This window comes from Paroedura picta, chromosome 5 (genome assembly GCF_049243985.1).
Source record: "Paroedura picta isolate Pp20150507F chromosome 5, Ppicta_v3.0, whole genome shotgun sequence".
Taxonomy (NCBI): Eukaryota; Metazoa; Chordata; class Lepidosauria; order Squamata; family Gekkonidae; genus Paroedura; species Paroedura picta.
The window spans coordinates 67,144,486-67,170,549 of record NC_135373.1 but is presented as its reverse complement, the minus strand read 5'-3'; the positions used below and the strand labels follow the sequence as shown (position 1 = coordinate 67,170,549).

Sequence of the window (26,064 nt, the reverse complement as noted above, 5' to 3'; positions counted from 1 at the left end):
GGAGGGGGGGGTGGACGGGCACTGCCGATTTAACCTCGGTCTCCTCCTCGTCCCCTCGCATCGTGAAGCCAACCATGAGCTTTCTTTTTTTCTTTCGAGATCTCCACTTATGTTGCCTCCTTAGCCGGCAGCACAAGGAATTCTCGGGGAATCTTAAAGACCCGCGAGAATCATTCCAGCGACCCCTTTTGCGGCCCGCTGCCCCATGTCTTCACTGTCAGTGAGGCTCTCGAAGGCTTCTCGGGCACTCGTTCCTGCCGCAGCTCTGAAAACACGAATCAGCGGCAGGGTTCAGGGGCCAGGGAAAGCCGTCGTCAGAGGGCGGAACGTCATGATGTCAATTTCGAATCTGATGGACATAAATCCTGACCATTCAGTAGCTTTGCGACGGTAAGGGAGCACCCCCTGCATGCGAATCCACGACAGCTAACTTTAGTCTTCAAACGACTCGGTTTACAAAGCTTTTTTTAAAACGCTTCAAAAATACTTTGCTTCCACGTTTGGCGGCGAGTGTTACGCGATCCCCCCTCCCGCCGCTAACATCAAATCAATGTCAGTCAGAGTATTCCGGAAGTCCCACCTCCGCATATAGGCATTGTGTCGCTCTAGGGCCTTTAATCTATGATCCGGGTTCTCCAGGCTGATGGCACTTCAGTCCACCAGCTGGGCCGGAGGTGATCAGAGAAAGAGAAACCTGTCTGGCCGCCTGGGACCTTCTGGGCGACTGCGCTTGGGACGGGATCACGGGCATTCCATTAGTTAAGATAGCAGGGACCCTGTAAACAAAGCGGGTCGCAGAATATCCCTTACAAATGGCAAATTAGTTGGTGCTGGCGCCACCAAGCGCGAGTTGGGTTGGAAATTGTGGCTCCTTTAAAAGACGCTCTGCACAAGCATAGGTTCGGAAGCATTGCCTTTTTTCACCAGCAATTCATTTCATTCCTTCCTTTACTTGTTGCCAGGTTGTCACGCGGGTCCGTCTAAGGTAATGACCACTAAGACCCTTTTCTAAAAATCTGCGTTAAAAATGAGAAAAGCACAGACAAGGCACCTCATGGGAGACAACATCATTTAAAAGATTATTGTCTGGCCAGCCAACTAAATAACAGGACTGTTGTTTTTGCATCTGCTGAGGACTGAGCTTGAGTTGCCTTGCAGGATCCAAACAGGCATGAAATTGACCAATGCACAGCTAGATCCTGTCTGCCAGAACCAATCAGTTTAAATCCCAAACTGACCTATAGCGCACACTGGTGGGAAGATCCGTTGTCTGTCCTGTGTGTATGTTGGTTTTCTTGGGGGGGGGATCCGTTTTGCCTTTGTACCACCATGCTAAGGTCTGCTTAAAAAGCTGATTGAACTCCCAGTGTCTTGGCTTCCTCTAAGCCCACGGATTTAATAAGAACCATTGTACTCCTTTTACAGAACTTGAAAAAGCTGACATATATTTTGGAGACTAGCAAGCCAAATTCTAGTGCCCTACACAATGATGGAACTACAGCAGAATATAAGGCTCAAAATGGTGGGGGGTCAAATCCCAATATACCCATTCAGTTATTTCAAGGAGGAAGTTCAACCCCCCCCCCCCTATGATAAAGCGCCATCCATTTCAGTAGCATGAGCCATATATCCCAGTTTTCTGCAATCTCTTACTATTAGAGTCAAAGACTCAAAATTAAGAGCAAAAGGTCAACAAAGAGCTAGTGTTAAGAAAGCTCATTTGAATAACCAAACCTATGCAACTTAACATTATTAATAATATGGTGATTGATAATCCATAAGTCTTCGACAGCACAAATGCTGGTTGTTGTGAGTGCTTTATTATGGATCATATAAGGTCTCACAATAACTGATAAATATACACCTGGGCCCCGTATGCTGTCATTTTAGTACACTGATATAGATCTATGCATGATTTCCCTTTGAGTTAATGGCAATTATATCATTTTGAATTTGTACAGCTCTTCTATGAATCTCTTTAGTCCCGTAAAAACCTTTGTGTGCTATGCCTTTTTCATACAGGTTATGCTAGCATCTCACCTACATAGGGTTGAGCCAGACTTCAGGTGGGCCTAGAGTTCTCCCAGAACTACTGTTAAACCCCACATTACAGAGATCAGTTCCCCTTAAAGTTTCCTGGCCATAGCAACCTGCAGGCAAGACCAGTCTTGCAGGCCCTGCGGAATGATGACAATTCCCGCAGGGCCCACAGCTCTTCCAGGAGCTCATTCCACCAGGTTGGGGCCAGGACCAAAAAGGCCCTGGCCCTGGTTGAGGCCAGGCGAGCTTCCTTGGGACCGGGAATGACCAATAGGTTAGCCCCTTCAGAGCGCAAGGCCCTGCGAGGGCATAGGGTGATAGGCGGTCCCTCATATACACTGGGCCAAGACCACGGATGGCCTTGAAGGTCAAAACCAAAACCTTGAACCTGATCCGGAAGATAATTGGTAGCCAATGCAGCTGCTTCAGCACTGGCTGGATATGTGCCCTCCAAGGTGTAGCTATGAGGACTCTAGCAGCCGCATTTTGGACCAGTTGCAGTTTCCGGATCAAGCCCAAACATTTTAAAAAATGTTTTTCCTGCTTTCACTCCAAGGAAGACGCTGGGGGTAAGGAATTCCCCACCCTGATGGTAGGACTGCCAAGCTAGATCCTTTGAGGAAAATGGCAGCTTCAGAGCCTCAGAGGGCAGACGGTATGGCACCATATCCCTGCCGAGCTCACTCCTTAGACTTTGCCCTCTCCAGGTACTGCCTCCAAATGTGCAGGAATTTCCCAAGTCAGAGTTGGCAACTCTACTAGGGGCTGGTACATAAGAGTATGTAATCCATCTAAGCATAACTACCAAAGTTGCTAGGCACAGTCTGGTACCCAGCAAAAAAGGGGGAGGGGTGCTGTCAGCAAAAGTGTGATGACAGTTCTCTCGGGATTGCAGGAAACGATGGGTGAAACAATCTAACTTCAATCCTTCCCAGACTCCACTCCCAAATTCCCAGGAATCTCTTGACCTGGAATTGGCAACCATGTAAACTATTCTTAATATAAAAAAGTGGATTTTCCTGTCTAAAGAGAAAAGCTCCCGATCTGTATGAAAACAGAATTTAAAATTTGGCTATCTAGGTGCAATCTTGTATCTAGCAAAGCTAATAGCAGTTTTATCAGACCTATTTTGAACTACAACTTTAAAATACAATGACAGATAATTAATTTTCTTAAAGAGGGTAGGTTGAGCCAATCAGGGTGCAAATAATTTTATTATACCAGTCAGACCTCAAACTACTTAGATGAGAATTTTAGAGCAATCATGTGTCATACTTTCCTGTAGGCTAGAGTCCGCTTGTGTTACAGTTGCATAAGGTCAGACCTTAATTTAACTACCAACTGCGTACTTAATTTTAGAAATGCCTCATGACCCAGTAGCTCACGGGCCTATGCTCTCATGTTTGAAATTCAGGTTCCAATGAAACAATGGCAAGATTGTGAAAAGGTGAGATTCTCCCTGTATGTGCATATTGCCAATTTACCTAATTGTGAGATTGTTCAAAACCAGGAATATTAGATTAAGAATGACTCAAAACATAGATAACTATTATCATGGTGATGTTATTATGAATAATCCTAGTTTGAATGTTTATGGACCATTTTAATTATCAAAAAACTTATTTACAAAGCACCACATAAGATTAAACCATGTTATCTTTGTAGTATTACAAAACTATTGAGTTTTAAAATTAATAATATTAATACAGTTCTAGGGCATTATAGCAGAAATCCTATGCACACCTACCTGGGAATAATCTCAAGAAATACTGATGTTTAGGATTTTGCTGAAAGTGTTATTTTCTGTTATCTTTAAAATATTTGCAGCTAATCTGTACTCTTGAATTTTGTTTTGTTTTATTCTTGTGTATTATCTTTTCAAAAAAAGCAACCATCTAGTCAAGTTTAACCTTTTCACATGGTTTCATTTATTAGAGGATAAATTTATTCATACATTTTCCCACATATTGAAACTTATGGACTGTAAAAATAGCACTAAGGTACCGTCCTCAAAAGTAATTAGCATTCTGTCCAGTGCTCTGTTTGCAATGATAGTAGGGCATGGAATTGAAGAGAAGAGCTAGTTCTTATACTCCAATTTTCACTACCTGAAGGAGTCTTAAAGTGGCTTATAAACACCTTTCCTTTCCTCTCTCCACAGCAGACAACCTATGAGGCAGGTGGGGCTGAGAAAGCTCAGATAAAACTGCTCTAGAAGAACAGCTCTAAGAGAACTGTGACTAGCCCAGTGTCACCCAACTGACTTCCTGTGGAGGAATGGGGACTCAAACCCAGTTCTCCAGGTTAAAGTCTGCTGCTCTTAACCACTACAGCACGTTGGCTCACTTTGGAAGCAGGGGATCACTAATTCTGTTGCTCCAGTAAAGCATGATCCCACTTCTTGCATAGAACAGTATGCAGAGGAGTATTGGGAAGAGATAGTTTTTGCTCTGTCCTGAAGACCTGGATCTCTTCAACATCTGAAAGCAGGGCTGCTGACTTTTGAAATCAAAATTCTAACAACTGGTTGAGTCCTGGGTTAGACCACACACACACACACACACACAGGGTTGCCAGGTCAGGTTGGGGAAGTATGTGGAGATTTTACAGAGTATTAGTCTACAGAATACCCTTTATTGGCATAATAAACCAGAATCCAGAGAGAACAAAACCAAATACCAAAGATTACTTATACAAAGCTACTCTTCCGCCTTAGCAAGCAATGACTATTTACTTTCAGCGTATTCCCAAGAGCAAGAGCAATCCTGGCAAGTTTAGTAGGATCCTGTTCAGATAGCATTGCTATTTAGCAGCTTGTTGGGCTGAAAAAGCTGAACAATTCAATACAATATGTATTCATGTGTCTGGGACTCCACAGCCATGTAGGCAGTATCTTTCAGATGTGGATATTTGGTGAAACCTACCCCAAGACACTCTAGAGATGAAGGAATTAACTCTTGCTAGTAGAAAGGCCCTCTTTGATAAATAGGACTCCAGTAACTAAAAGTATGTTGGCAAGGTTTTATATTTTGGAAGGATATCCCAGATCTGGAGGGGAGGAGGGGGGCAAGCGTTGTATGGAGTAGAAAACATTTGGATTTCAGTGTCCTTTAATATTTGCAAAATTGTCTTAAGTATATCTTTTTCACATAAGGAGGCTCACCTGGCCTCGACCAGAGAAGGTCCTGGCCCCGACGTGGTGGAATGAGCTCCCGGAAGAGCTGAGGGCCCTGCGGGAACTTTCAACATTCCGCAGGGCCTGCATGATGGAGCTCTTCCGGCAGGATTTTGGTTGAGGCCGGGCAGCAATGAAAATCTGCCCCCCCCCTCACAAAGCGGCGGTTGCGTATGTCAGCAGCTCCCCTCCACTTCCCTTTTAGGGGGGGCAGAGATCGGGTTAGTTATTGAACCTTTCCACCACTCTTGTCCTGCTATAACTATGTTGTTAAGGATTAGTTGTGGGTTCATGCTTTTATGATATTGTTTTAATGGGATTGTTTTATGTAACCCGCCTCGAGCCTCCGGAGGGAGGCGGGATATAAATAAAATGATAATAATAATAATAAAAATAATAATAAGAAGAGCTATGTTGGATCCTATGAACAACTATTTACTCCTTCCAGGGCCTTTGTTGGTCCTGTCGAGCCTCAGTGTTGCTCTATAAGTATTGTAAAATGACCTAGAATAGTTGTGCATTGGAGGGATACCCATAGCATCTCTCCAGGAACATTTGTCTGAGATTACACATTTGTTATCGAGGGACCACTAATAAGCTTCTGAGATATCCTTGTATTGCTTGGAGCACAGCTTGAAGAAGGCTGCTCTCCAGTCTTTCTTCCTGAAGAGGAGATTGAGTGGCACTGAATGTGAGGAGAGGGCTTGCCTGTCAAGTAGTACTAGAGAAGGCGAGTGACACTCCAGTGGAAAGTATCTGGGTGAAAATAAAGAAAGGAAAAACAAAGTGTGTAGTGTTTGCCATCTGCTACAGATGTCCTGACCAGGGTGAGAACGCGAATGCTGCCGTCCTTGAGCAGATTGATGGAATATCTGACCAACAGGACTTTGTGATTATGGATGACAATAGTATTTCATCAGACTGGAGGGAGGTGAGCAGTGGGGTACACAGGGCTCGGAACTGGGCTCAGTACTTTTCAACATCTTTATCAGTGATATGGATGAGGGGGTGAAGGGACTTCTCATTAAATTTACATACTACACCAAATTGGTAAGAGTAGCGAACACCTTAAGAAGACAGAAATAGAGCTTGATGAGATCTGAACATGCTGGAAAAGCACAATAAGCAGCTTCTCATTGAGTAGAAAGTTGGGCTGTAAATGAACTAAGTACATAAGTATAGGGCACTCCATCAACTTCCTTCCTTATTGCACTCATCATTTCCCATATTCTATAGGCTAGGCCTAGAGTTCAGTAGGGATGCCAGGACTATGGCTATAATAGGAAACTTCCTGCCCCAGACTGCTGCTGCTGTTGCTCAGTGGGGCAACTGGAGCAAAATGAAAGTGAAAAGTTGTGTTGCATGACAACCAAACTTTACTTCCAGTTACGTACCCAGAAGTTCTGATTCCATAGTATTTCATTCTTTTCCTCTCTAATGTTCCCAGGTTGCTAACCAATAGCCTGCAGTTCCAGATAAGTCCAAGATTAGGAATATTGTTGTGTTTAGACAAAACTTTGATGGGAGAGGATTCGACTGCTTTCAGACCATTCACATTACACTAATCTCAGCAGACGTTAAGGGACAGAGACTGTAAGCAGCCATGTTAAAAATGTTTTACACTAGTGTGGCACTTGTGAGTACCATGGCTCTTGCTGATTGGTTTCTTGGCTACCATTTACTTATTTTACAAAACCTGGGAGGCATCAAATTTTTGTCTGCAGGAAGCACCCTTTGAGAAATGGCTGCCTACATCACCATTTGGGATCGGACCCAGCGCTTCATGGCATCCATTTTGTGTTTGTGCCCACTACTGATTCTCAATATTCCCAAAGTGCTCACAGGCTCAACAGGATTGAGGATCCCTGTTTTAAATGCTCTGTTGTTCTTGACCTTTGACAACTCCCACATAGCAATGGAATCTTTTATTTGATCTTACCTAAGATACAAACATTGCAATTGGCAAGACAATGAAAAGCAACCATGGGCTTTTTGTCATCAGTGTGTGTGTGTGTGTGTGTGTTTTTGCATGGCCCTTAGTGCTTTTATTTTGAATGAGCTTTGATTCTGCCACTGAACAATTTTTTATATAATGGTCTTAGTTAAGCCTGTGTTATAACTTGAAAGGGATAAGAGATAGAAGTTCCAGTATCCTTTGGACCACGTCAGTAAATAATAAACTAATGTGTGAAATCTTTTTTTTAACCATTTATATTAAAATTTCCCTCCATCAGAAAGGGGGCAGGATAAAGAAGTTGGCACCCCTGTGCTGACTGACACAAAGCCTTATTCTGCAATGCCAAAAATAAAGAGATTTATGAGTGTTCAGGAGCTATATTTATTTATGAAAGTTATTGTGACCAGGAGTTGGGGGTCAAAGCGAGTCATGTGTCTGTTTCCCTATAAAGGAAAAGGATGCAGTGGTGATGTTCAGGAAAAAAAATTGCTCACATGTGTGAAGTTCACATAATTCAGTAATGAGAAAGCTAGGGGCTCATATTTCAATTGCAGCAGATAATTTTACATAAATGTGGAGTCTGAACACTGAAAAGGGAACTTTTGTACCTGAACAGAGAGTGGTTATTGTTCCGTTTTAGTTGCCCAAAAACATTTACATTGGTAGCCTAGGAATCTGTTCCGTCAAGTAACGGACAAAGGTAAAATACAGTTTATGGGTGAAGGACAAAGGAAACAGTTCAGCAAAGGGCCCATCCATCCTTCAATACAACTCTTTTGTTTGTCTCTGCTTTCTTACCTACTTCAGGGAAGAGCAGCATATAAATTTGATAAATAAAATAAAGTGATGGTAACCTCCTGCTTGCAAATTAATATCCCTCTTTTCTAAACATCCTCTGCCACATTAGAACAACAATTTGACATAAATATGACCTTTAATCCATTTTTCATGACTTGAGAACAGCTCATCAGCCCATACAAAGAGAGATGGAAGAACATGAAGAGCCTGATGAAGATCAGCTTACCAGTTATGCAGTTCAGTTTAGCATTCAAGAATCCTTGGAGAGTGAAAGGAGTCAGCAATCTTCTTCCCCCAGTAATGAAACAAGGTACTTGTGGGTGTCCTTGAACCTAGTTTTGAGTGTTCGGTGCTTTAGACATTAACACTGGCTACTTGAGTAACTCATCCCCATATCATTATTATGTTAGTTATTCTGAAGGGTAGATGACAAAGGCCTGCACAGCCATTCTTTATTTAATGGTATAACCTCCTTCACTCCCTTGACTTGGGGTAGATACCATCAAATTTAAAAGGACACATAAAGACCTGCAAAGGAAGCATACATTCAGCCTTCACAAGTCAACCCTCATGTGTTTCAGCTTTGGCCTCCAAAATCATCCTAAACAGATACATCTTAGAGCATTTCTGGGGGGAGGGGGGACTGTGCAGACATGGCAACTTTCCAAGAGAGAATTTTATTATTATTTGGCAAATTCCTTAGGAGAAACTGGTTTCTTAACAATGGGACAGAGTGCCTGTCTGTCCACCACTATAATCTGAATATGTTTTGTATGTCATCTTTATTGGGTTTAGAAATCATTGTGCTTAGGAGGATAACCTTTGGTCAAAGAAGAGGAATAGGAGATATAGTGTACGCAGACACAAGGAGTTGTACAGTATAGCCCTAAGCAGAGTTACATCCTTCTAAATCAACTGAAGACAGAACTCTGCTTAGGCTTGCACAGATAGTGTATTAGATGATGCCCTTGCATGGCAGCAGTCTCCTCTGCTTGTCTGAGGACTGCTCATTTTACCTCTACCACTGAAGACATTCTTAAGGTTGTTAGAACAACTGTTATGAGACAATAGAAGGTTGGGTTTTATATCCTGCTTTTCTCTACCTTAAGGAGCCTAAAAGTGGCTTACAATCAACATCCTTTTCCCTCCCCATGGCCCATTATGCACGGGGGGGACAGTGCACATTCGGGGTGGAATGGCGGCCACTAAAGTCACTGATAACGCATGGAGCCAGCTGCAACCAGCCGCACATTCGGTGCATGCCGCCGAAAAAGTCGCATTAGCAAAACACGGAAGAAAGCGCAGCTTCCGGGTGACCAGGGCACAACCAGAAGTGGTGCCAGGGTCGCCACGTGCATAGTTGGTTACTCTGAGTTTTGCCACTGTTGCATCCTGTCCCATGCATAAGCGATTTGCTTCGCTTCTTCCCCTTTCGCGTTTTCCATGTGACCCAAAATCACTGTTTCGGCGGCCGTGCATAATGAGCCTATAACAGGCATCTTGTGAGGTAGGTGGGGCTGAGAGAGTTGTGAGATGGCTGGGACTCCCCCAACATCAGCCAGCAGCCTTCATGTGGAGGAGGAATGGGGACCAAACCCCAGTTCTCCAGTCACTCTTAGTCTCTACACCAACCTGGCTCTTAGTGTTTGATCCTGAAGTTTGAGATTTTATTTACACCTCATCTCTCCTGTTATCCATTCAATAGGTTTGTAAAAGTGAGTGAGCAGAACAGACAGCTTGTGACTGCCATAAAAGAAGGTACAAGTACCCAAAGAAAACAGTTGCTTCTCTTGAGTGTGAGCTAGCCATCCATTTCATTCAGACTGATTTCTCTTTTCTTTAGGTCAAGTATTTGCCCTTCAGAACTTTGTGAAATGCAAATATGCCTTGGATGAGGCTGATGAGAGAGGGTGGTTTCCTTTGCATGAAGCTGCTGCTCAGCCAGTCCAACAAATACTTGAAGTCATATTGGATGGTAAGTCGGTGCACAGGATAACAAAATGGAAAACATGGGAACGTAAAGTGTGATGGAATCAATGCTTCCATTGTTTTCTTGATCTGAATTCTTAACAATATGTACATAGGGATGGCTAGGTTGCATAATGTTTAAGTGCATTGTGTTAAACTTTGCTAAGTACATGTAGAAGATGTTACTAGGATATGATCCAAGGTTTATGACAAACTCCTGAAGTGAAAAGCATTGCCTGAATCTAGTCTAGTGCCTGGAGCCAGAAGGCCCACTCAAAAGCTGATAATAGGCTGAAAGATGGTTCCCAAGGCAAGGTGAGGTAAGACTATGGTTAGAAACTGTGGAATGGCAGGTGGACAGAGGAGAAAAGGCCAGTAATTGGAAATCCAAGGACACAGTTGTAAGATGCGGTTCGAGTGCAGAGGAAGTAAACACAACATCTCCTCTACCCAAATCTATTAGAAATTAACTGAGGAGAGACAACAAACAGCAGACTTTAATACAATAGTGAGGGCTGTATCTCAGTGGTAGGGCATCTGCTTGGCATACCGAAGACCCCAGGCTCAATCCCTGGCATATTCAACTAAAAACATCAGGTAACAGGTGCTGTGAAAGACGTGTACTTGAGAACTTAGACAGCTACTGACCTTAATGGACTGATAGCCAGATTTAGTATAAGGCAGATGGAAGTGTGTTCATTAGTGTGTACATCAAAGAGTCAAAATAGGAAATATTAATTTGAAACTGACAATAGTTCAGCTATATCTATGTAATCCCATAGACATCCTGGTAGAATCATGGAGACAAATATGGCCCCTGGTCTGAAGCCTCTCACACAGAGCCCCAGGCTGTACGCATCAGTTTCCTTTGAACATAGTTGATATTCTCATTTCTGATAATGCTGATGTAACATATTTTTACTTTCTAAAAATATCTAGCTTCTTATAAAGCAATGTGGGAATATAAAACATGTGATGGAGAAACCCCCTTAACTTTGGCAGCCAAATCTGGCCTTGTCAAAAATGTCAGAACGCTACTGGAAAAGGGTGTCTGGCCTAATACAACTAACAGGAAAGGAGAAACTCCTCTTCTCATAGGTAATTATCTTCCTTATATGACTTTTGGTATTTTCATGTCCTATCAATGCTTACTTCAGGGCCTATTCTGCATCTCTTGATTTTCCCGCTTTTATTCTTGCCGATCTCCGCCCGATTCGGGCTCGGGCATTATGAGTGATCTGCAACAAACATTATTTCCGAAACGAAACAGCTTTAACATACTTGCGTCATCTGCATCACGTTAGTTTAAATCGATTCCTGACGTTCTGACGTGTCGCCATGTTTGCTCTCGTGATCTTTCGTGAGACTAGAGAATGTGAGCAGTCTCAACAACCACAAGGTGGAGCCCAAGATTTCTCTTGTTTCACGCAATGTACTGCCCTGCTATGTGCTCTACTTCCCACCAGAGTGCACCTGGATATGTTTTTTTTATTACCGTATTTGTACACTTTTCCATTTCTGTGCTGTCTCAAACAATCTAAGCTCTCAAAACAGAGCCGAACAGCGTATTTACCCATGAAACAATTATTATAGATCCAAAGGATGGCCCTTTCTTTTGACTCCGCGAGTCAACCAATCAGCAGGAGATAAACACGTTCAGTCAGCATTGGAAAGGGGGGGGGGTTGTCGACCAATCAGCAAGAGAGAACCACGCAGTGTCAGCATTGGAAACGCGGGGGTTGGTTGACCAATCAGCAAAAGACAGTTCCGTAATGTCACCATTGGGGAGGAGCGGGGGGAGGAATGCTGGTTAATCCAAGTGCCGAGGACATCTACATGTGGATCCTTTGGTGCATCCGGCACGGATTGGTGGATATTCCAGAAAATAAGCGCTCCCTGATATTCCGAGGCAAAGGTACGGTGAATGCGGGTCGAGGCATGACGGTTGCAGATGGAAAATTTCCATCGATGGAAATCAAACTGGAAATCGATTTCAGTGCAGACGGGAGGGACTGAATCGACCTGGGAGTGGAATAAAAGCTCCGTGCAGTTTACACCCTGGAGATTGAAATTTAGTTCATACGTCTTGTCAGTTACATGGCAATTGACTAGCCATGCCATCCTAAGTGAAGTTCCATCCTTCTAAAAGTCTTGGCTTTCTTAGACTTAGAAGGGTGTCACTCTGTTTATGATTTCTCTTGAATGTTACACTTGTGCCCCTGTATAAGTCAATGAAAAATGAAGTGCTTAATTAATGCAGAGGCTATGATTTTCATAAATATATATAATCAGTTCTTATAATAATGTGAGGCAATTACTATTATTAGTTTTGAAGAGACACTGCATTATATACAATATTTCTTCTTTAAATTTGTTTTGTGTTTTCCTTGGGGTTTCCTTCCTTGATTCAAACAGATTTTATCAATCTGGCCAATAGTATCAAGATCATCTTCAATATCCATTCTCAAATGCCAGAATCCTATTCTGCTACCTGTGGTGAAGTGTGTGGATGTTCCTTTTCTTTACAATCTGAACTATTCATATAAGTTAAATAAAAGAGTCTTGAATCTAAAATATTTTTTCCTCTTTTATTTTGATTACCAAAAGAAACCTGAAATTATTTCTTACAGTGCAGTCCTAAGAAGAGAAACTTTTGTAAACCCATTGCATTTATAGACTTAGAATGGAATAACTCTGTTTAGAATAGATTCAAGTGGGTAGTCGTGTTGGTCTGAAGTAGCTGAATCCAATGGCACCTTTAAGACCAACAAAGATTTATTCAAGGCGTGACCTTTCCATGCACTTAGAATGCACTTTGCATGCACTCGAAACCTTAGGTCTTGAATAAATCTTTGTTGGTCTTAAAGGTGCTATTGGACTCGATTTTTGTTCTGTTTAGAATTGCACTGTACATTTTTCTTTACTCAATTGAAACAGAAATGTAAGATTTTACAGTTGACACAATTTCTTCTTACAAACGAAATGTCTAAAATGGTTTCCCTTCTGCATTTCATTTTCCAGCCATAAGACTGGGGTCCTACAAAATGGCCTCGACTCTGATTGAATTCAACTGCACCATCAATCAGCCCTGTGTAAAGCGCTGGTCTGCAATGCATGAAGCCGCAAAACAGGGCCACAATGATATTATTGCTCTTCTTTTGAAGAACGGTGGAAATGTGCACCTTAGAGATGGATATGGGGTAACTCCATTAGGAGTGGCTGCTGAAAATGGACACTGTGATGTGCTGGAACATCTGATCCATAAAGGTGTGTTAACACGATTTTCATTTCAGCATGTAGCAGCTTCTGCTCAATGAGGGTTTTTCCTGTCTCTTGTTCATATACCCTGATTCATTGAATGCTGGAAGGGAAGGGAGCATGTGAAGGGTGGACGCTACTCAAACAAGACCTATTGCATGCTCAATCAATGACTATCCCAGAAAGACAAAAACACTGCAGGAGCTCTAAGAAGCCTATTTGGATGAACAGAGAACTTCAAGAGGAACTAAGAAAGAAAAGGAAAATGTTCAGGAAATGGAGGGAAGGACAGAGCTCTAAAGAAGAGTACCTACAGGTTACTAGGCACTGTAGATCAATCATCAGAAAGGCCAAAGCTGAGAGTAAGCTAAGATTGGCCAGGGAAGCCCATTGTAACAAGAAAAGATTTTTCAGTTATGTGAGGAGCAAACGTAAAGTAAAGGAGGTAATAGGCCCACTGTTGGGTGCGGATGGACAAACTTTAACGGAGGATGCAGAGAAAGCAGAAAGGCTTAGTGCCTATTTTACATCTTAGTGCCTATTTTACACAGGCCAAAGGGTTTAGGCACATCTAGAGATGGCCGTAGCCAAAGGATAGTGTCTGGGTGGCAGGTTAACATGGATAGAGAGGTTGTCGAGAGGCATTTAGCTGCACTGGATGAGTTTAAATCCCCTGGTCCGGATGAAATGCACCCGAGAGTACTCAAAGAACTTTCCAGAGAACTTGCACAGCCCTTGTCCATCATCTTCGGAACCTCTTTAAGGACTGGAGATGTCCCGGAGGACTGGAAGAGAGCAAACGTTATTCTGATCTTCAAAAAAGGGAGGAAGGATGACCCGGGAAACTACAGACCAGTGAGTCTGACCTCTGTTGTGGGGAAGATAATGGAGCAGATATTAAAGGGAGCGATCTGCAAACATCTGGAGGACAATTTGGTGATCCAAGGAAGTCAGCATGGATTTGTCTCCAACAGGTCCTGCCAGACCAGCCTGGTTTCCTTTTTTGACCAAGTTTGCTGGATCGGAGAAATTCGGTTGATGTCATTTACTTGGATTTTAGTAAAGCTTTTGACAAGGTTCCCCATGATGTTCTGATGGATAAGTTGAAGGACTGCAATTTGGATTTTCAGATAGTTAAGTTGATAGGGAATTGGTTAGAGAACCGCACTCAAAGAGTTGTCAATGGTGTGGAGAGAGGTGAGTAGCGGGGTACCTCAGGGCTCGGTGCTCAGCCCGGTACTTTTTAACATATTTATTAATGATCTAGATGAGGGGGTGGAGGGACTACTCATCAAGTTTGCAGATGACACCAAATTGGGAGGACTGGCAAATACTCCGGAAGATAGAGACAGAGTTCAACGAGATCTGAACACAATGGGAAAATGATGCAATTTAATAAAGATTGTGTGTGAACGAGACCTTGGGGTACTTGTGGATTGTAAACTAAACATGAGCAGGCAGTGTGATGCAGCGGTAAAAAAAGGCAAATGCCATTTTGGGCTGTATCAACAGGGGCATCACATCAAAATCACAAGATGTCATAATCCCATTGTATACGACACTGGTCAGACCACACCTGGAGTACTGTGTGCAGTTCTGGAGGCCTCACTTCAAGAAGGACGTAGATAAAATTGAAAGGGTACAGAGGAGGGCGACGAAGATGATCTGGGGCCAAGGGACCAAGCCCTATGAAGATAGGTTGGCTGCAGAGGAGAGGACACACAGTAATGGGTTTAAACTTCAAGTACAACAATATAGGCTAGATATCAGGAAAAAAATTTTCACAGTCAGGGTAGTTCAGCAGTGGAATAGGCTGCCTAAGGAGGTGGTGAGTTCCCCCTCACTGGCAGTCTTCAAGCAAAGGTTGGATACACACTTTTCTTGGATGCGTTAGGATGCTTAGGGCTGATCCTGCATTGAGCAGGGGGTTGGACTAGATGGCCTGTATGGCCCCTTCCAACTCTATGATTCTATGATTATTTGAAAGCATTCTTGAGCCTGTCCCCTTCCCAAATCTATTAAGAGAAGAGTAGTGTCGCCTTACTATGAACTATATATTGGTTGCCTAATCAAGTTGCATTTAATTTCACACTTCCAGCTGTCACTCCAGTGAAGCTCTACAAAATAGTTCTTAGTCTGTGACAAAGAACAGTTATAATTGACTGTTGGCTCCACTGCGGGGCCCGGCTCAAAGGGGGCTAGGTAGACCAGAGAGGGAATGCCATCCTTCCAGTCCTGTCCTGATCATCCAGTGCCACCAGTGATTGGTGTTGGAACCAGTGCTTCAGAAGCCTGCCCAGCAGGTCCAGCACACCAGGCTGCTGTGGCAATGAGGAAGGGGGAGAGGCCCCTCCATTTTCCTGCCTCCCATTCCCTGTAGCAGCCATGCCACAAAACACTGTTGGGCAAGTCTGGGACCCTTGCTCATGTGAACAAATCAACATGTTTATTTTCCTGCTTTGTTATGTGTGATTGGAAGACCCAGATTTTTTCATGTTATCAGGTTGTGCCTACAAAAGCTGGAATGTATATGTGTTGCCTTGTTCACACAAAATAACCACATTACCTAGGCAGATTGGAAAGGATTGTTGTGAGGATGTAAAGGCATGACCTATGTTTGATGCTGCACAGAATTCTGAAGGGAGCAGCAGGACAGGAGTTCAATTAATGAATAAATTTTCAGAACAGCAAAGGCAATTTGTCTGTCTCTACTAATATTAAGCAGAAAAAAGACAATTCAAATGACATTTGTTGTTGTTAGGTGTGAAGTTGTATCTGACCCTTCGCGACCCCATGGACAATGATCCTCCAGGCCTTCTTGTCCTCTACCATTCCCCAGAGTCCATTTAAGTTTGCACCGACTGCTTCAGTGACTCCATCCAGCCACCTCATTCTCTGCCATCCCCTTCTTTTGCCCTCGATCGCTCCCAACATTAGGCTCTTCTCCAGGGAGTCCTTCCTTCTCATGAGGTGGCCAAAGTATTTGAGTTTCATCTTCATCAAATGACATAGCATCCATGTATTTATTTCTCCAGCACTATCTTTTATTGCAAGGATACGGGTGTGTGCTAAGTTCCTAAGTTACCCCTGCCCAAGATATTTGCACCAAACTGCCACAAGGATTTTTATTGTTAAAACATTCACTTATTATTATTCATTATCCTTCCTCTTCCTTTGGCATACCTTTTTTTTAAAAAGGTAAGTTTTAAAAAGTGCCCTCCTCTGCTCCCCCTTCCACCTTTTACTTTTTTAAAAATAAGATTGTTTTATTTTTGGAAAATAAATTACAGTTTGAGAGCTAGCTTGGTGTAGTGGTTAGTGCGGACTTCTAATCTGGCGAGCTGGGTTTGATCCCCCACTCCTCCACTGCAGCCAGCTGGGTGACCTTGGGCTTGCCACAGCACTGATAAAACTGTTCTGACAGAGCAGTAATAGAGGGCTCTCTCAGCCTCACCTATCTCTTAGGGTGACTGTTGTGAGGCGAGGAAATATAAGCCACTTTGAGGCTCCTTTGAGTAGAGAATAGAGGCATATTAGAACCAACTCTTCTTCTAAAACCTGCATTATATATGGTATTGATTGATTGTTGCATCTCTCTTTACATCCATTCTTATTATCACTTAATAACAATTCTTGAGATAGTCTGCCTTTCCTCATACATCTTATATCCAAGTAAAAATATTTAACTTAATAGCAATTCCACCTTTTACTTCAGTTACCAAACGGCACCTCAAATTAAAAGTAATTCTGTCGTTTCTGATAAAAGTTTAGTCAAATCTCTTCAAAGTCTTATTTATTTTAATGTGGTTCAGAAGCCAAAGTTACACTATAACCTAAATATTGCTGAGGAAAAGAGATGGTCCAGTTATTTTCACATTCTCCTGAAGGAGTCCTGGAAATGAAACACAGAATTAAGATATTCCCCTTATGAACAGCCAACTAACTGTGTCTTACACCTGCCGCAACTGCTTAGCATTCACTTACTTGAATGTGAGTTTTGCACAAGGCAGAGAAAAACAGATGCCACTATTTGTATTCCAGTGGCACAGAACAATAGTTCTCGAATTTGTAGCCTGTCTGACACAGGAAGAAGTGCTGTCATTCCGTTCCAAGGAAGAAGGGCATACTAAAAACAAACAAGTCAACTGTGCAGACAATCCTGTAAAAAATTGTTAGCACTCAAGATAGATAAGGAACTGCCATTCCAAGTACAAGATCTCTCAAAGTTAGCGTGTTGTTTTTTATTCCATTCTTAGGATACTTCTGCTATAAGAATTTTGAAACAAAACAAAATTTATGGATTTTGTTGTTATGTGGCCATGTATTTCCTGTTCTTTTGGCTTAAGTGACACTTCTTCCACTAGGTGGTGATGTTTCTGCGACAGCTGATGACGGCTCCTCAATACTCTTTGAAGCAGCAGGTGGTGGGAATCCAGACTGTATAGCTTTGTTGTTGGAATATGGAGGTAGTGGGAATCTGCCCAATAAGGCAGGGCATCTACCTATACACAGAGCAGCCTATGAAGGGCATTATCTGTGAGTACATTTCAGTTACCTTTCCTGTATTTGTGTGAGTAGGCCACTCTTTGTTTAAGGATTAGGTCATAGATGTAATTACTTATATGGCACTGCCAACAAATACATTACAGGGTGATATTTTTCAAAAAATGGCTTGAGAAGCTTTCAGCTGAGGGCTTAGTTTCTAAGATACTGTTCTGTCAGCTCAACAGCAGTTCTTGCAACAAAATGGTCTTTCTGTTTGTGGGAGAAGGGCAATTCTTGTTGATTCTTGCCTTCTGCTCCAGATCCCCCCCCCCAATTCTTGAGGGAAGCCACCAGTCTGCAGAAGCACAATTTTGAAGGCACTGAAAGCTGCAGAGGGACAATAAGGTAGAAAAGTTGCCTTCCTCAAGTTGACTTCTCAAGAGATGCAACTTGCACAAGTCAAATTTATCTATTGTTTTTATATAACTGGACTCTCTGCCTATCGTAGGATGTCAGTGTGCAATATAGTATCCCTTGTTCCATTTTATTTTCAAAACCCTTACAACCTAGTTTGGCTGAGAGAGAGGATCGTTTATAAAGCCAGCAAGAGTTTGAGGCAGGGGAAAGAGACAGATTGTGTCCATAGTAAGTGAATGAAAGGGGCTCAGTGGGCCTGATCTGAATGTTTTCTTTAATACAAAAATCAACTCAGAGGGGGATGGGGGATTCCTAGGTCTAGTGGCACCCTAAATAACTGGGATTTAACCCTTTTCCCTTGAGAAATTGTGCCCTATCTAATCTGAAGTCCTGTGAGGTGTAGTAAGTGGGGTACAAGACAGGTCCTTATTCTCTGGTGGCCCAGTCCTGAAACAAGCTACTGCAATGACAACTATAATGATGCCAGACAAAGTGTGGCCATTGATTCTGTCTTCCCAGCCATCTGCTAATTCATTTTTCTTTCTTTAGGGCCTTGAAATACCTAATTCCCGTTACATCCACAACTGCAATCCGGAAAAGTGGGCTAAGTCCCATTCATTCAGCAGCAGATGGCCAAAATCCACAGTGCCTTGAACTCCTGATTGAAAACAATTTTGACGTCAATGCTCTCCTAGCTAAAAACATTTCACAAAGTTATGATGATGAAAGGAAAACGGCTCTTTATTTTGCCGTTTCCAACAATGACATTCTGTCAACTGAAGTACTACTTCAAGCTGGAGCAGATCCGAACAAAGACCCACTGAACTGCCTTCTTGTGTCAGTGAGAGCTGGCAACCATGAAATCGTAAGGTTACTGCTTTCTTACGGAGCCAACGTCAACTGCTATTTTAATCTTGTCAATGACACCCACTTCCCTAGTGCCATACAGTATGCCTTGAATGATGAGGTCATGCTGAGGCTACTTCTGAACCATGGGTATGATGTTGGTATGTGTTTTGACTGCATGCATGGGGACATCTTTGGCAATTCTTTTGTGTGGTCAACTCCAGAGGAAGACATATTACCAGGATGGACATCTTGTGTGATTAAAGATAATCCAGTAAGCATTTTCCCTATTCCTTTACCATTCTACATCAGATGTAAGGTTACTAGCATGCTACTTGAATGGATAGTGTAATTCTAAAGGAAAATGATAACAAACAACCAAACTATAGGGCATTTGTTCTTCCCTCTTATTGACCAGAATGCAAAGACCAAAGGCAGGACAAGGTTGAAATTGTAGCTAAAGGCTTTGTTGTAAGAAGAAAAAAATTGACACAACATTTGTGTTCTTGCCTCAGCTGTATCTACCATTGTGTAATTTGGCCTAAGGATCTACAAGCGTCTCAGTGGCATAATAGGTGAATTCAAGGCTAGCCAATTCAGTACTATTTGTTTTGGAAGAATTCATGTCCCTGATTTAATATCACTTATTTCAGAGTAACTAATCTCTGGGTCTTATCATTCTTGAACACTAAGAATACTCTACCAGCACAACTGATGCATTGCCCCAGTAGCTAATGCCCAGGGCAGAACCATTAAGTAATCAGTAGCAACAATATGCTCAGTGCTGTAACGCAAGAAGGGCATCCAAGAAACAGTGCTGAAGCACTTAAACAGTGATTATGCAACACTGGGAGTAGAATGAGATCTCCAACATCCCCTTTTGCCACTTGGCTGCTAGGGACAAGGAAATATTGGTGTTACCTCTGAACACGGTGGTCCTTGTACAGATTCATTGCCTGAGGATGAGTTTCCTTAGGAGGGGGCCAGATCAGTCGAGTTCTGCCCTTTTCACCAAATGTACCACTTTAGCTGCACCAGCCTGCTTGGTGCTGCTATAGCTTTATATGGTTTGCAGCAGGCTCTTGTTATTCTCCCTAAAATTCAAACTAGAGTGCTAGATTCTAAGCCAAATGAACAAGGAGATACTGTAAACTGTGTTTGTCCACAGCAGTGGTGAGCACGCTGGTGCAGTTAAAGCAGTATGGCTTATGGATTGAGTTGCCAGTAGGGCAAACACAGATACACACCAAATTATGGGTTGAATCCAAATAATAGATTTTTCCCACTTCTCCCTGTCTCCTGCAGACCATCACCCATCCAAAAAACTGCTCTTCTAGTATTATCTTCAGCTCAAAGTCTAGCAGTCTAATTTCTGAACAAAACTCAAAAAGTTAATTTAAATCGTTTTAAAAGATGTTAAAGTAAAGTCACTACTGTATTTATTTTGAATGTCTGGTGATATGCTTCTCAAAAACCTATTTGGAAGCCATTCCTCAGCAAGGATTTAAACTAACACTGGATGTCTTTTGTTTCAGTTCTGTGACTTTATGACTGTTCCTTGGATGAAACATTTAGTGGGACCTATTGTTCGCATTTTGATAGATTACATGGATTATGTTCCTTTGTGCACAAAACTTAAGTTTGTCTTGGAGACACAGAAAGAATGGAGAGATATTCAGCAAATATTAGGTAAAAGTAAATCATGTTATATTCATGTGTGGTCTCAAGCAGAGCTGGATTTAGCAACCATTTAGCTGGATTTAGCAACCATTGGATTATTATCAGTTTCTAAATACAAGTTAATTAAATTCTCTCTCTGTCTCTCTCTGTCTCTCTCTCCGGAGTGTTTTTGTTGTTTTGGCTAGGGCTTATTAAATTTGGCTTAGGTTAGGTTTTTAACAAGTCTTAATTTGACCCTAGTTTTAATTAATCTTATTCTATTGAATATGGCCTTTAACACATTTCACAACCTGGGATCCCCTGGTTTGTAGAACTATCTTCTTCCCCATGACTCTGAGTATGGCTTTCTTGATGCAGCCATCTGTTGTCTTTCCGACTGCTTAGAGTGGGCTGTCTGACAAGAGCTCAGGTCTTTTCTATCATGGCTCTTGCTTTGTGGGCTCCCTGAAGAGGCAGGAAGGGTCCCCTTCTTAGAGATCTTCATGAGGCAATGTAATGGCTGCCTGTTTGCCAGTGTGTTTGAGGAAGGGGTGGGTGGATGAAATCTGGAATTTTCTGTTTTATTTTTGGCTTTACCTGAACATATATATATATATGAACACCTATGCATTGATCTTGTGCAATAGTAGTCCACACCGCTGAAATGCTGTCTAGGATCAAGGGAACAAGGGATACCTAGTAATTAGTACATGAATAGACAGAGAGATTAAATGGCCAAGTAGAGCTCAAAATGTCAGATGGATGAGATCTTGAATAATTTACAGGTCATGGTGAAAACACTGTACTATTGAAACCCAAACACAGCAAGTGAAGGAGAATGGTTGCTTCAGCCTTGATCAAGTCTTTGTAATTTACATAATAGCAAAAGTAAACATCCAAGCTATTAAAATGATGGTACTAAGCCAAATGCCTTACAGCTCCACAGGAAGTTATATGCTCTTGAAAACAGGTAGTCATGACAAAGGGCCTATCATGTTAGCTCTGAGGATTTTGTATTAGCAGGCATCTAGGTCATAGCGGTTACCCATTAACTTACCATGTACTAAATTGTTGGCAGTTCTCTTGAGTCACATGGTGAGGTGAATTTTACCACAGCACTTACATAGTCATTAAATAGGGATGCACTTATCTTTTTTTTATTTGTTTTTCAGAGAACCCCCGCCCACTAAAGCATCTGTGCCGCCTGAAAATACGTAAATGTATGGGATTAGAGAGGCTGCAAAAGCCACTGTCAATGAAAAAACTTCCTCTTCCACCTGTCCTTAAAGGGTATATCCTGTACAAAGAGTATGACCTTTATGGAAAGGGCCTCTATGATTTGTTGTGATTTCCAGACCAGTTATTGCATTGCTCCATTTTAACACAAATTAGTTGGAAGTTCATCCTCACTCCTTCTGCCTTCAGATATCCATGCTTAGAATCAGGGTTCCAGAATTTTGAACTGCAGAGTTGGATTCAAGTCGTCTTGTTGAAGAACTAGTTTTATACATTTCTCTACAGGTGGTTTCAAAAGAGAGAAACATGAAACAAAATTCAAAGGTTTTCTGCCAGTTGCGCAAGTGTCAATGCAACTTTTTAATGTATATTGCTAACAATTGAAATAAGCAGTTCAAGATAGATGCTGCCTCAATCACTATTTACTATAATGAAATTCCATATATTTTAACCTTAAACGTACATCCTACAATACATGTGAAGGATATTTATTAACTAAAACATTTGTATCTTGCTTCTGGTGACATGCTATAAACGTTGAAGTAGTTGGAAGGGACCACAGATACTATTTTATAGGTATTTTTACCCCACCCCAAGTGGGGACCCAAAACAGTTTACAATTTTCTTCTTTCTTCCTCCATTTTTTCCTCACAACAACCACCCTGTGAGGTACATGAGATGGAGAGACAGAGACTGACCCACCCAATGAACTTCCATGCCACAGTGGGGATATAAATATGGTCTGAGTCCAACACTCTAACATAGGGTCACCAGAGGAGATATCCTGTTTTTGTGCATCTGTCCTCTTTTGGGCTTAAAAAAAAAAAAAAAAGCTGATGAAAATGTCCTCTTTTGAGGTTGGAAATATTCCTTGTTAGCAGCAGTTATCACAACCTAAATAGTAAGGGTATTTAAAAAGAGCTGTCATAGTGATCACTGTCAACCTTTTCGCTTTTCAAAATATAGTAATCTTATCTAACTCTTTTACCACACTAAGAAATGTTTGTCAGGTAGCCCATGAAACTGGGCTTTCTGGTGGAACAGTCAGTTATTATGCAGAGCAGGTTTGTATGAATACTGGAGGCTACAGGGTCTCATTTTTAACAACTGGGGATATGCAACTCTTTATATTCACAGAGAATAAAACTGGTCACAAAACTTGCTTCACCATCCCCCTATTCTTCCCTTGCCCCTCACCTAGAAACCCTGTGCTTATGAGTCCTGTGGCACCTTTAAAACCAACAGTCAAGACTACTGGTCTCAAACTTTGTTCTACTGTTTGAGACCAACATGGCTGTCTGCCTGGATTTCTGGGTATACTTACTCCCTAGAACAGTATCTGTTATTATACAGGGGTGCAGTGCTCTCACGGGAGGATTCTGTTCCTGATCTCTGTGTCATGTTCAGTTTCTGGTAAACCATAATGAAGTCCACTTCCTTTTTCAGCAGTGTCAAATCAAACTCCACGGAAGGATAATCATTCTGCATAATATAAAAACATGCAGATTAGATTAAATGAATTTAGCTGAGTAACTCCTGCTTTACGAGCACAGGAGATTCCAGCGTATAGTCCTTTGCATAAAAGAAAGACACCTCCACATAAAATATAAAAACAGAGGAAGTTCCTACCCACCTTTTTTTGCTGAGCCAATTTTCTGTTTGCAGGGAATTTTTAACATAAGGCAGCATTTCAAAATGTACTTCCTCCAAAACCATCCCCTTCTGCAGTCTGAAGGGTCCACTTCAGCATTCACCGTTCTCATTATTTTTGCCTGTGAGAACCAGACCTAACATCTCTTCCTCATGTAAAATACTTCCTTGTCCATATAAGAGGAGCTGAAATCTTTACAAACACATTCTTATAACTGGAGCAATGCAAAAACACAAATGACATGACAGTCACACCACTAATTTTGTAGTAAAGCTGACATATACATGTTCCTTGATTTAACTTCCAAAATGCTTATGAAATCTGAGTAAAGACAAACCTAACTGAAGAGATTTGTGTAGGAGGTGTGACAGTGCACATTTTTGATGGCTGAGTTGCACTCTACATTCCCAGTCGCTTTCCAATATCTCTCCCAGCTTGTTACCTAAATTAGAGTGTCTCCTGAATTTTGATGAGGGAATTAACAGATCCAAGGAGATTTAGCGATAGGTGGGTAACAATGGGATCTCCACCTGTGTATACCAGGGTTCCTCCCTCAGAAACTCGCACAAAAACCACTTTGAAATAATGAAAATGATTTTTATTGAAAAGCAAATCAAAATAAATAGCACACAAATTAAACTAAGTATACAACCAGGAGGAAAAAGAGGTGAGATGATATGATGGGGACAAAAGTACAAAGTATGCTATAGCTGCCTTTGTCACATGTAGAAGTCTAAGGAAGAAACAGACAACATTTCTAGAAGAGATGAAGAGCTTACAAGCATGTAGGGATGTGTGCATTGGATCTGACAACCCAGACACATGAAGGAAGAAGGGCCCACACAGAGAATTCCAGAGAACACACATAGGGAGACTGGTCTGGATCTCTCCAGTTTTTATAGAATTTTAAATAATGAGGCTAGGGTTTCATGACCTGGCCTCTAAAACAATGTACTCAGTTGGATTGTGTATGTATAATAAAGAAATTAGAATGCATAGATTTGAAAGGAGCCATATGGGCCATCTAGTCCAGCCACCTGTTCAATGCAGGATCAGCCTAAAGCATTCAGGATAAGTATCTGTCCAACTACTGCTTGAAGACTGCCATTGAAGGGAAGCTCATCACCTCCTTAGGCAGCCTATTCTACTGCTGAGCTACTCTGACTATGATCCCCCTCCCCGTATGTAGCCAGTATTGTTCTGCATGTAGTTTAAACCCATTACTGTGGGTCCTATTCTCTGCTGCCAACAGGAACCATTCCCTGCCCTCCTCCAAGTGACACGCTTTTGAATACTTACAGAGAGTAATCATATCACCTCTCAACTTCCTGTTCTCTAGGCTGAACATTCCCATGTCCCTCAGCCTTACCTTATAAGGTTTGGTTCCCAGGCCCTGGATCATTCTTGTTGCTGTCCTCTGCACCTTCTCAATTTTGTCCACACCCTTTTTGAAGTGAGGCCTCCAGAACTGCACACAGTACTCCTGGTGCAGTCTGACCAATGGGGCGTGCAACAGGACTATGGCAACATGTGACTTTAACGTGATGCCTCTGGAGATCCCTGGAGGCCCAAGACTTGATGTGTTGGATTAGATCAGAGTAAGGACAAAACCTGGGGTGAACTCATTATGAGTTCCCAGGTAGTAGACAATACTTGCAATTGTGCTACCAGAGTAGAACTAAAGATGACAACCTCTTAATTACAGAACAGAACATATTTGGGTGGTCACTATTGTCCCAAAGATATGCATCCCAGTTTTGGGTGGGGAGAGAATGCAAGTGGTTAACCAGTCCCTAGTTATCTCACTAAACTAATTTCAAGAAGTCAGGTAACTGGCTGGTGTACATGATGGCTGCTCGAGAAAAAACTTTAGTGTACAGATGCAGTTGCTATCTATTCCAAATTCCATTTCTGCTAGATTGTGCTTTGCAAGGGGATCTCTGGAGGTCATGGAAGGGCATTTGCATTTTGGCTGATTATAAACTGCCCTTCAAAAAGGAGGAGGCATCTGGCTACTAACAGACTTATGATTGGGGGGGGGGGGGGTTAGGGATTTTGTGGCGTTTCCCTCTTGTCTGACTGCAAACAGCAACGGTAGTGTAGGAGCCAGTGATAGCTTTCATAAATGAATCCTTTCCCTAGTTTCCCACATCCATTTCTGTTCTGCCATTTCCTGTCAAATCAATCTTACGAGATTTTGAATCAGAGCAAAGCTTTGAAAAGCCAGTGACCTGGGAATAGTGAGACAGATATGCATGCCACAGGCCCTGTAACTTCCTTCATACCAGTCGCAACCCTTTGAAAACGTTATGTACCATCTAGCAACCATTCCAGATTGCCAGGTCACTTTCCTATTAGCTGAGAAAGATGGCTTTAAATGGAACACCAGGAACACATTTCTGGATGTATGGCTTTAATGATACTGTGATATTTAGAGTTGATACTCTGCTTTTTGAATTGTTCAAAGTGATTGATGTAATCAGTAATCCTGATAACATCTTTGGAATCTGTTGCCCTATATTACAAATGGGATGTGTATGTTCAAGGCTTATTTGCACTCATTATTTCCCATCT

General features: G+C 42.0%; 1 protein-coding gene across 5 annotated transcripts; it reads left to right on the top strand.

The window, feature by feature from the left end:
- The first annotated feature begins 247 nt into the window (after positions 1–247).
- ASB15 (ankyrin repeat and SOCS box containing 15) lies at positions 248–26,064 on the top strand. 5 transcript variants are annotated; one of them, XM_077338360.1, is made up of 10 exons: positions 248–390; positions 8,136–8,280; positions 9,676–9,728; positions 9,814–9,945; positions 10,878–11,036; positions 12,960–13,205; positions 17,561–17,732; positions 18,648–19,218; positions 20,480–20,633; positions 21,776–26,064. In XM_077338360.1, the coding sequence occupies exons 2-10, from the start codon at positions 8,159–8,161 to the stop codon at positions 21,949–21,951; spliced, it is 1,785 nt and encodes a 594-aa protein (XP_077194475.1). In that variant the 5' UTR covers positions 248–390; positions 8,136–8,158; the 3' UTR covers positions 21,952–26,064. The 5 variants fall into 5 exon arrangements, with proteins under 5 accessions (XP_077194475.1, XP_077194472.1, XP_077194477.1 ...); XM_077338357.1 differs by having other exon boundaries at positions 17,543–17,732; XM_077338358.1 differs by lacking the exon at positions 248–390 and adding an exon at positions 3,407–3,487 and having other exon boundaries at positions 17,543–17,732.